The 12,344-nt window shown below is 43.9% G+C and overlaps 1 protein-coding gene across 1 annotated transcript in view; it reads left to right on the top strand.

Annotated features, from left to right (window-relative positions):
- The window catches only part of LOC121864523 (WD repeat-containing protein 35-like), a 122,646-nt gene that overhangs the window by 105,382 nt on the left and 4,920 nt on the right, over window positions 1-12,344 (top strand). The window contains exons 7-8 of the mRNA XM_042363594.1: window positions 2,614-2,792; window positions 11,912-12,115. Coding sequence (XP_042219528.1) covers window positions 2,614-2,792; window positions 11,912-12,115 — 383 coding nt within the window. The remainder of the gene's footprint in view (window positions 1-2,613; window positions 2,793-11,911; window positions 12,116-12,344) is intronic.

Below are 12,344 nucleotides of genomic sequence, written 5' to 3'. Positions count from 1 at the left end.
CCATTACTAGGTGAATCACCATTACTAGGTGAATCAATATCACTGTCACTTACAGTTGTCATGGCTTCCCTGACAAATCCCTCAAAATCAACTTCACTCTCACTATCACTGGCTTGGACTGGCTGTGGTGGGTTGCGGGCGAAGAACTCGGTTATGCTTTTCTGACGGCTGGTGTTGATGTTGTCGTGATACACCTTGATGTACGGCTCCATAGCCTGCACCAGTCGGGTATGGAAGACGTCATGGCGTTCATCGTCATTGTCGCGGGAAACGATGGACTTAATTTTTTCTGTAAACTCTATGAGACACTTAATATCACTATGACTTAAACTAGGTTCTTCGGAGAATGACGCACCTTCTTCCTCCTCTTCACTGGCGGGTTCTTCTTCCAACATCTCGTCGGCAGTCACTTCAGGATCTCTGATCACCTCCATGATGTCTTCGTTGGTGGTCTCGGAGAAGCCTTCAGCTGTAATACTGAGCGCAGCTTCTCTGGCAAGGTCCACTGCTACTGCAACAGTCTGAACCTGACCAGTCACAGGTTCACTCCTCCTCTCACCTGGTATGCCATGCAACACATGTCTCCATGCGTGACGAATCGTAGCAATAGTCAGCAGATCCCATGCCTCCACCAAGAAGTCTACAGCTTGTTTAACGTTAAACTTCTTCCAAAATTGTTTGACGAGAAGTTCTTGAGTCGCCGCCTCTTGTTCCTTGTCCTCGTCGCTTTTACTCTCGCTGTCGGTGTCACCCAGCTTACGCAACTCATCCTTGGTGTTGGTAGAGTCGTTCAGGAGCTTGAACTTCTTTGCAGAGTACGCAGCTTTCACATTGCAGATCAACTCCTGGTCCATGGGCTGGATTAATGACGTAGTGTTGGGAGGAAGGAAGACCACTTTTACGTTGGGGTGACGATCCATAAGTAGGGGCGAGTGTCCTGGTGCGTTGTCAAGGAGCAACAAAATATTGAATGAAACATTCTGTTGCTCGCAGAATTTCTGCACGTCAGGAACAAAACAGTTGTCAAACCAGAAGAGGGACAGAGAAGAGGACATCCACGCCTTACGTGCGGTTAGCCAGTGGACATTAAGCTTGTTCATGTCCATATTCTTGTAGGCGTGCGGCTTGCGGGCTTTGTGAATCACCGATAACTTTGGTTTACAGGTACCGGAGGCATTGGTGGTAAACAGGACGGTGATGCGTTCCTTCTGCATCTTCCGGCCCCTTACCTTGCTCGCAGACTGGACAACGAAGGTCTTGGAAGGTAACTTTTTCCAGAAAAGACCAGATTCGTCCATGTTAAACACCTGGTCGTCACTGTACTGTCCTTCCTCCATAATCTCACGTAAAAACGGAGGAAAATCTCTAGCCGCCGCACGGTCAGCACTCGCTTCCTCACCACCAATGTTGATGTTGGTGACCTTGTTCCTCTTCTTAAACCTATGCAGCCAACCAGAGGAAGCATTGAAGGGTTTGGGCTCTGCAATTCCCAGTTTACGTGTCACTGCTGCGTATAGCTCACGTGCGTACTCCTGCACTGAGCGCGTGTCCACCGCCATGTTGCGTCGCGCCTGACGCACCAAATAACTCACCAGCAAATTTTCCACTTTTGCCAGCACCCTGTTCTGGCAATACCTGATAGATGAAGCACCTGCAGACTTTGTGATTTTCATGTGGTCTTTGATCTTGGCTGCATCCTTCTTGATTGTACGAATCGTAGATTCGTTGACGCCATGCTGGCGCGCGAGATCAACTTGGCGTCTTCCTTTCTCCAAATCTTGAACAATTTGGTACTTCACCTCGTAGCTTAATGAACGTCGTGTCTTCTTTGGTTTAGTGCCGCTGGGTCCAGGTGAGGAAAGGTCTCTCTCTGGGGGCGGTGGTGGTCCGGCGGAAGCCATTTTACGGAACAATGGATGCGCGTTAACCCGGGGTGGCCTTGAGGGATGAAACTGCCGCGGCTAGGTCAAGCGTCGTCTCTCCTCCCTCCCTCCCTCCCCGGGGTAGTCACGTCATAATACTTTAAGCCAATTACAGCTAGCAGCAGAGGGGGGTAGGGCTGCATGGCCAATCACAGTCCGAGACGTCATATGACGTCAGTGATAACGCAACAAAGACACACACTGCGCAACCTTACCGCGCCGCTTGCCCAAGCGGAGGGAGGAGGAGGGAGAGGCAGGCAGGCGGGCGGGCGGGTGGCGCGTGGCGCGTGGGCAAAATCTAAAAATAGCATCCGAGCCGGACACTCACCGCGTATATGTAGAAAAAATCCGCGTTAAGTGAAAGTTCAGCTTTGGCAAGGCACTGCGTATATGCGAAAACGCGTTAAGTGAAACCGCGTTAGGCGGGGTAAAACTGTATATATATATATATATATATATATATATATATATATATATATATATATATATATATATATATATATATATATATATATGGGAACCCAAATGTATGCAAATTTGCACTTACACAGGGATCCCAGGAATGTAACCCACACATACTCTGAGACTCTATTGTACTAAAAATAAGAAGTACCAGTATCCCTTATTCCCCTACTAATCATTTAAATGTTTAGCTGTTATTTATGTGTGTTTGTGAATTTCTTATTTATAGGATCTTGAGATTCGTGCAGTTCTCCTGGATGAAGTGATGCGCGAGCCTGAGTCACCCACCACAGACCATTTGCTCCATTTAGAAGTTAAGAGTTTACGAGATACTCGTGATCTTCTGGAGAAAGTTTCAATTAAAGATGCTGCAGCCTTCATTGATGAGAATCCTCACCCAAGACTTTGGTAATGAATAATTTTATACAGAGGGTCCTCATTATATGTTTTACCGATGTACTATATGTCATTTCACATATATGTTGCTAACAAATATAGGAAGAAATTTCCATTACACATCAATAGTTTCACATACACTTTGTTTGCATCGTCCATTGTTTTATACTAAGTCTCTGTGTTAAAAGTGTCAAAAACACATAATATAATATAAAAATAACCATAATAAGTAATACAGTATAAGTGTTCTACAAGTGTTAGGTTTCTACCATGCCAATATATGTCAGTCACCTCTCACATGACTGATAGCTCATGCCATTGTTATGTGTTTCGTAACCACAGAATTTGTGGAAAAGTCGTTACAATGTTCTAGTGTGCCCTATGAATAAAGGAAATACTGTATACCTGTACAGTAATATAATGATATAAGAAAAGAAAAATATGAGTATAGGGGTATAATGTGTGTGAAGGAATATCAAGTCTAGCAGTCACCATAACACGTGTGCTTCTTAGCTGTACAAGTACCATTGTTACATGAGAAACCATAAAATTTATCGAAATATCATTACAATGCTGTAATACGACTTACAAATTATTAAAATTACCGTATTTGCCGGCATATAAGATGCTCCACTGCATAAGACGCACCCCTATTTTACAAGGATATTTTGTGTATTTTTTTTTTGGTACATTTCATCATAGATTTATTGAAAGTGATTTTAAAGTGGTCTTGTAGGGGAAAACATATCATTTTGTGCGTGTAAATACAATATACACTGGAGTCAAGTAGGAAATCATATGAGGTCTATCCAAAAAGAAACCGAACTTTTTAAAAAACAAAATTATTGCTTTACTTACAACTTAATCAGACTTGTCTCCTTCAAAGTACTCCCCTCCACTGTTGATACACCGCTCCCAACGTTTTTTTCCAGTTCTGGAACGCGTTTTGAGGGATGGTGTGTAGGTCTCGTAGTGAATTTTCTTCTATCCCTTCTATCGTTTGAAATCAGCGACCTTTCAGGATGGATTTCAACTTTTGGAGAAAAATAAGTCCGCAGGGGCCAAATCAGGAGAGTAGGGCGTCTGGGGGACGATGTCGTCTCGTGTTCCGCCAAAAATTCACGGATAAGGAGCGACGTGTGAGCAGGTGCACTGTCATGGTGCAGCATCCAGGTCTTGTTTGTCCACGCCTCAGGCCTCTTCCTTCGCACTGCCTCCCTCAAACGCTTTAGGACCTCCAATTAAAACTCTTTATTGACTGTCTGACCACGTGGAACAAACTCATGATGAACGATGCCCTTCCAATCAAAAAAGACGATCAACATCATCTCCACATTTGAGCAACTCTGATGTCCAGATTTGGGATCGTCTTCAATGGATGTTCTTCCTCTTTTGAATGCTGATACCACACGTGACATTGCGTACGGCTCAAACAATCTTCCCCATAAGCCTGTTGCAACATTTGAAAAGTCTCCTTAAAAGTTTTTCCCAATTTGATACAGAATTTTACACAAACACGTTGCTCTTCAAGATCTTTCATTGTTCAACTTGCAACAAATCGCCAAGTGCACTAAACACACGTTCACTCTAGCACGTGTAGCGCGTGATGCGGCTAATGTTAGACTAAAGGTCAAGGTCACCGCTACACAGTACTCCCATCGCGAGCACGCTGCGCCGACTAGGTTGGCGCGCTATTTAATAAGTTTGGTTTCTTTTTGGACAGACCTTGTATATAGTAACATTATACTAACCCAACTCTACCTCTGATCAGAGCAGCTATGTGGCTTGTTTATATTTTGGTCAAGAGAATTACCGACAGGATGTGAAACTCGTATTTTTGGCTGTGATGTTTTGTGTTGCCGGGATCTACCACCAGGGTGTAGCACCATCGCTATTGTTTTGGCGTCATTGACTCATTGCAAATGGCTGACTGGCAGCTGAACTTTCTGTTAACATTTCTTTAATCTTTCTAGGGGCATGTATCTGGTGTGGGTTATGTATGCTGGGGAAGGAGGCGCAGTGAGATGTTGTGAGCTTACCTCTGCCGTTAAGCCAATGTATGCCATTATTTACGTCTTCGGCAAATTTGCCGTAAGTTTGTGATAATTTGGCTTGTTTTTCCGTATTTTATAATTCGTAATATTATTAGTAACACAATTTTTGTGCTTAGTGGACTACTGCTCGTCCCAGACTCCCTAGCTAGGCACCTCCGCCTGCGGCGCTTGGCCTCCCATCCGTAATACCGGCACATTAGATGCAGGGTCATTTGTGATACATTTAAAAAAATAAATAAATGCGTCTTATACGCCGGCAAATAAGGTAACTATATAATAAGAAAATTTAAGAGTGGGAAGTCAATTATGTGTGAGTAGGTGGCTGGACAACTCCACCCTTGATCCCGTTAAAACGATATTATGTTATTTCACCATAATTCTTACATTATTTACATTTATTTGGTACCAGGTTAATAATGATTGATTGATTGTGGTAAATACATCCCTGACAATGCAACAGCTTAAGTCATATGTTACCTTATTAAAATAAAAGCTTAGAAGAATAATATCAAATAATGTAAGGTAAAAAATGTAAATAATAAGTATCATTAAAGTTTTGTAAAAATCATTTAAATGTGAATAGATAAAAATGCTTGTAGAGAAGGCCGGCTCCCTCCAAGAAGGAGAGGACGTCCCCTCCCATGCTACCCACTCCCTCCCCATGCACCAAAAAGAGATGGTAAGACCAGTCTCCCCTGGTACTGGGAGAAAAGTTTACGTTGAAGATATCTGAGAATGGTACACTCCACCAGGTAGTGTCGAACAGTCAATGGGACCAGACAGTCATCACAATAGTGAGGGGGTACCCTCTCCATTAAAAAAACAGGAGTAAGTCTTGTGTGGCCAATATGGAGGGGGGTCAAAGCAGTCTTCCAGCAGTGCAACAGTCCCTAATATCCCCAGGCACCCAATACTGGGTGGGTGTCTTGGAGCTTGTGTGCTCTGACAGTATCCCATCTGCATTGCCAACATCAGTGGATGGCAGCTCTTATTATTGGTTTCATATCAGAGGCAGGTAGAGGGGAATGATGTACTACAGCTGCTTTTGCCACAGCATCAGCACACTCATTCCCCTTCTCCCCCACATGGGTCAGAACCCAGCAAAAACTGACTTTCCGGCCTTGACATTGGATATGAAACAGCCACTGTAAAATATCTATAACTAAGGGGTGTGGCGATGACACACTAGCTAAGGCCTGGAGATCTTGGCGAGAATTGCTAAAAATGTTAAAATCGCTGTGAGGTTGGGTAAAAATAATCTTGAGGACAAGTAAAATACCTGAAAGCTCTGCCCTAAAAATAGATGACATAGTGGGGAGACTACCGTCCCAAAAAAGTCGAGAAAGACCACCCCAAAAGCCACCCCTGCATCCGACTTAAGAGCCATCAGTGTATACAGAGATAGCCCCTCTGTGAGAGGAGAATGCATGGAGTGGCACTAGGTAAGAGAAGCATGTATGAACAGGAGGAAGACGAAGAAGACTCACAACCTCCCTTACCCTGAAGCTGAAAGGTCGTGAGAGGCTTGGATGCTGAGTGTAGTGTGGGGACATAGTCTTGTCAACTATACAAGTGTTGGTTGCAAACTGAGAAAGGCAGTGAAGGCATAACCAACACTGGGCTGGAGATACTGACATTGAAGATCAAGGGGTGGCTCATCAACATCAACTAGCAGACTCGGGATTGGCGAGGACCTGAAGGTACCGGTCGCCAGGCGCACCCCAGCATGATGAATAGAGTTCAGTGTATTGAGTCTAGCCTCAGTGGCTGAGGAGTACACCTCACACTCATAATCCAGTTTGGATCTAACTAACATGTGGTGAAAGTGTAGCAGAGTTCCTCGGTCACCACCCCGAAATGTGTGCCCCAAGGCTCTCAATAACTTGAGAGCACGCTGGCAAGACTCTTTGAGGAAATGAAAATGTGGCTGCTAAGTAAGTCGGCTGTCAAAGATAATGCCGAGGAAATGTGTATCTGTGACACACTGCACACGACTACCATAGAGCTGTAGATTGGAATCTGGGGGAACACCTCGAAGGTGGCAGAAATGGATGGGAACAGTCTTCAAGGGAGAAAATCTAAAACCATGCTCTGATCATACAGTATACTGTAGGTATGTTGAAGGTGAATCTTGCAATCTGTTGCCTGCAACAGTGAAGTGATGGATAATGGGCTATAGGATACACCACACTTGTCTGAGACAAGGATGGCTGTGCCACCATGTTGCATCTGTTCTGAGTTTTAAGGAGAATAAAAAGCTGAATAACCTTTTAGAGTGGGATGATCATAGGCACTTAACATTATCTCCTGTAGATAAATGCATACAAGGGATCCCTGACTTACGAATGTCCAACTTATGAGCACCCGCCAATATGAATGAGGTCCCATAAGGACAATTATTTTAAGACTCCAACATAAGTACAACGGGTTCATAGTGTTTCTGCACAAGAACTAGTTTGCATGGCATAGAGCCGAGGGGGAGTGGCACGGTGGGAGTGATGCATCACCCAACCACACGCCTTGAGGTAGCGTCCGTACACTTTACCCTCACCGCATTAATGTGCGTGATCAGGTGCAAACTGTTGTTTTTGCTTGTTAACTCTCTTTTTATGCCCTTATCATGGCTCCCAAATGTAAACCTGATGCAAATGATAGTAGTGCATCCAAGAAAAGCAAAACAATTACAATGGAAGTGAAAGTTGATGTAATTAAACATTCTGAAAAGGGCGAAACACCCTTAGTCTTGGTAAAACGTTGGGTTTCAGTAGGTCAGTGGTTGGAACAATTTTGATAAACAAACAGAAAATTCTTGAACATGTAAAAGGATCTACACCAATGCACTCAACTGTGATAAGAAAACAAAAAAAGTTAATTTTTAATTGAAATGGAAAGATTGTTTGTGATATGGGTGAAAGATCAAAATCAATGGCCTTTGTCTCTAAGTCTAACCTTGATTCAGGAAAAAGCGAGAAGCTTGCATGCTGACTTGAAGACTAAACGTGGTGGTGAAAGTAATGGGGAAGATTTTGTTGCTTTCGTGCATTTTTTTTTCAGCTGAGAAAAAATGCCCTGCCCCCTCCTGAAGAGTTACAGCTGATTGACTGTTGCAAACCTGTCCGATTTTGTCCTGAGTAATGATGTATTTCTAAATGAGTTTATTCATAATGACCTTTTCTGATGAGAAAGATATTTAACTAAATTATAGAAAAATACATAACTTCATTACAGTGGGGTATGCTATAACGAACGGATCCTACTACGAATATTCCTATAACGAACGGTTTTACCTATAAAATTGAGAATGCTATAACGATTGCAACTCCTACAACGAACGCGGATGAATACCGGACTATTTCGCCTGGCGCATGAATATTGTTGTACCGCGACCCACAACAAGAGCGTCAGGCGCCATCTTTGTCTCATTGTGTAGCCAGTGCACCACTGTTATTGTTGAAATTTCGTCTTTTGATGTGGAAATTCGCGTTATTTGTATAACTATTTTGTTATACAAGTATACAATTGTAACAATGAGTCGTCCAAAGCGAGTGAGAAAGCTAATAACCCTTGAAACTAAGAAAGAAATTATAAAGAAACGTGAGAATGGAAGGAGCATTGCGAAACTTAGTGATGAATATGGGATGGCTAAATCGACTATATGTACAATTTTGAAGAATAAAGAGGAGTTAAAAACTGTGCAAGTGGCTAAGGGAATCTTTAGACTTAGCAAAGCAAGGTGTAATGTGATTGAAGAGATGGAAAATTTATTCTTAGTGTGGATAAAGGAGAAAGAAATGGCAGGTGGTAACATTAGTGAAGCTATAATTTGTGAGAAGGCTAAACAATTGTTTGAGGACCTTAAAGCCAAGACTCCCAGTGGAAGTGATAGTGACGTGCCAGTGTTTAGGGTTACCTGCATGCTGAATAACACTAAGGTAAGATAAAGTACCGTATTTTTTACATTTTCCACAGAATTTTTTCAGCGTTAAGCGGTTGTATTTGGGGGCCTGGAACGGATTAATCCTATAATGAACGAATGCTATAACGAACGAGGTTCTGGAACCAATTACGTTCGTTATAGCATACCCCACTGTATTTCAAACAGGAGCATGTAGGAAGTTTATCAGAAGCATTATACGTGAAATACCTGATGAACTCGGGTAGCAAATTCACGCTTTCGGAGGATGCATTTAATACATACTTATTTTTACCCACGATAAGGCATATTAAGACAATTTTCATATCAATAATAGTACAGTCAACCCTCACTTTACGCGGTCCCACATTCCGCGTTTCCACGTTAACGCGGTGCCTTGCCAGAACCTAACGTGCTCACATTACGCGGTGCGTGAACCCCATTACGCGGAGAGTGTCCGGCGCGACGCTATTTTTAGATTCGCCCCACCCGCCTGCCCGCCTGCCTGCCTGCCTCTCCCTCCTCCTCCCTCCGCTTGGGCAAGCGGCGCGGTAAGGTTGCGCAGTGTGTGTCTTTGTTGCGTTATCACTGACGTCATATGACGTATCAGACCTGTGATTGGCCATGCATCCCTACCCCCCTCTGCTGCTAGCTGTAATTGGCTTAAAATATTATGACGTGTCCACCCGGGGGAGGGAGGGAGGGAGGAAAGACGACGCTTGACCTAGCCGCGGCAGTTTCATCCCTCAAGGCCATTCCGTGTAAACGCGCATCCATTGTTCCGTAAAATGGCTTCCGTCGGACCACCACCCCCAGAGAGAAACCTTTCCTTACCTGGACCCAGCGGCACTAAACCAAAGAAGACACGACGTTCCTTAAGCTACGAGGTGAAGTATAGCATCATCCAAGAGTTGGAGAAAGGAACAAGGCAGGTTGATTTGGCGCGCCAGCATGGCGTGAACGAATCTACGATCCGGACTATAAAGAAGGATTCAGCCAAGATAAAGGAGCACATGAAGATCACAAAGTCTACAGGATGCTTCTATGATCAAGTATTTTTACAACCAGGTGCTTCTCAAGACAGAAAAATTACTTGTGAGGTACTTGGTGCGTCAGGCGCGACGGAACATGGCGGTCGACACGCGCTCTGTTAAGGACTACGCACGTGAACTGTACATGGCAGTGGCACGAAAGATGGGAACTTCAGAGCCCAAACCCTTTAATGCTTCCTCTGGGTGGTTACAGAGGTTTAAGATCCGGAACAAGATCACCAATATAAACATTGGTGGTGAAGAAGCGAGTGCTGATCGTGCTGCGGCTCGGGAATTTCCTCCGTTTTTACGTGAGATTATGGAGGAAGGACAGTACAGTGACGACCAGGTGTTTAACATGGACGAATCTGGTCTTTTCTGGAAAAAACTACCTTCCAAGTCCTTCGTTGTGAAGAATGCCAGCAGGATTCGGGGCCGGAAAATGCAGAAGGAACGCATCACCTTCCTGTTTACCACCAATGCCTCCGGTACCTGTAAGCTCAAGTTATCGGTGATCCACACAGCCCGCAAGCCGCACGCCTACAAGAGCATGGACATGACCAAGCTAAATGTCCACTGGCTGACCGCACGTAAGGCATGGATGTTCTCTACACTGTCCCTCTCCTGGTTTGATGACTGTTTTGTTCCCGATGTAAAGAAATTCTGTGAGCGACAGAATGTCCCATTTAATATTTTGTTGCTGCTGGACAACGCACCAGGACACTCGCCCCTACTGTTAGATCGTCACCCCAACGTAAAAGTGGTCTTCCTTCCTCCCAACACTACGTCTTTAATCCAGCCCATGGACCAGGAGTTGATTTGCAATGTGAAAGCTGCATTCTCAACAAAAAAAATTCCAGCTCCTGAACGACTACACCAACACCAGGGAAGAGTTGCGTAACCTGAGTGACACCACCACCGATAGCAAGAGCGAAGAAGATGAGGATCAACAGTTAGAACAGCAAAAAATACTCTTCAAACAATTCTGGAGAGTATTTAACATCAAGAAAGCTGTGGACTTCTTGGTGGAGTCATGGGATCAGCTGTCTATTGCTACAATTCGTCACGCATGGAGACATGTGTTGCATGGAATACCAGGTGAGAGGAGGAGTCAATCTGTGACTGGTGAGGTTCAGAATGTTGCAGTAGCAGTGGACCTTGCCAGAGAAGCTGCGCAGACTGTTACAGTTCCAGGCTTCTCCGAGACCACCAACGACGACATCCTGGAGGTGATCAGAGATCCTGAAGTGACTGCCGACGAGATGTTGGAAGAAGAACACGTCAGTGAAGAGGAGGAAGAAGGTGCGTCAGTCTCCGAAGAACACAGTTTAAGTCATAGTGATATTAAGGGTGCCATGGAGTGTGCAGAGAAGATGAAGTCCTTCCTTTCCCGCGACAATGACGATGACCGCTATGAAGTCTTCCATACCCGGCTGGTGCAGGCTATGGAGCCGTACATCAAGGTGTATCACGACAACATCAACGCCAGCCGTCAGCAAAGCATAACAGATTTCTTCGCCCGCAACCCACCACAGCCAGCCCAAGCCAGTGATAGTGACAGTGAAGGTGACTTTGAGGGATTTGTCAGGGAAGCCCTGACAGCTGTAAGTGACAGTGATGGTGATTCACCTAGTAATGGTGATTCACCTGAGGGCCAGTAATCTGCCCTCTGCCTTGGAACCAGCCTCCATCCCCGTATGCCGACCCATCTCTTCTACTACCGTAAGTGTTACACCTAATTTTTAGTTTTCTAACCTTACCTTTATTTTTCCTATGTTAACCTTTATCTTTCCTAACCTAACCTCTTCTATATTACTTGTTTTTTCATACCATCATAAAGTTAAGATAAAATTTTTACTACAACACAGTTGTGTGTCGTCATAAAGTTGAGTTTGGGGATCGGCCCGGACTCCATTTCAATTAATCCCATATGTTATGTTATTCACTTTACGCGTTCCTCACTTTCCGCGGTACCCTCCGGGTTACATTAACCGCGTAAAGTGAGGGTTAACTGTATATAGACAGGATAATGTGTCAAATACTTCATAAAATCTTGAATATTGGTAATGTTAGAATTGCATGTTTTTGGGGATTAGTTCACCACAATTGTTAATATTTTTATTATTTTCAAAGGCGTTTACTTGCTGAAGCAGCGCTAGAAAAGCAAGATCTGAAGAATGCAGAAGCAGCCTTCGTCCGATGCAAGGATTATCCAGGAATACAATTGGTTAAACGTATATCCAACATCCAAAATGAAACTCTACGTAAAGCAGAAGTAGCGGCATATTTTAAAGATTTTGATGAAGCAGAAAAACTCTATCTGGAGGTTGATCGAAGGTAAGGTAAATAGTACAGTCTCGTTCAATATTCTTCGAACCCTGCTGAAGACACCTGGCAACTCAAGGCTGTTTGTTTACTATAGTACGTAGTAAAAATTATGAATGAATGTAAAAGGTTATCAGTGATTGGTGACTTAGTTCCCTGTTGCTTAATTAATGGTTGGGCTTTGTTGTTTCGCATTACAGTATATTATACTGTACTACGTACTATAGTAAACAAACTGCCT

The sequence above is a fragment of the Homarus americanus genome, unplaced genomic scaffold, assembly GCF_018991925.1.
Source record: "Homarus americanus isolate GMGI-L3 unplaced genomic scaffold, GMGI_Hamer_2.0 scaffold25860, whole genome shotgun sequence".
Lineage (NCBI taxonomy): Eukaryota > Metazoa > Arthropoda > Malacostraca > Decapoda > Nephropidae > Homarus > Homarus americanus.
This window is presented reverse-complemented; position numbering and strand designations above follow the sequence as displayed.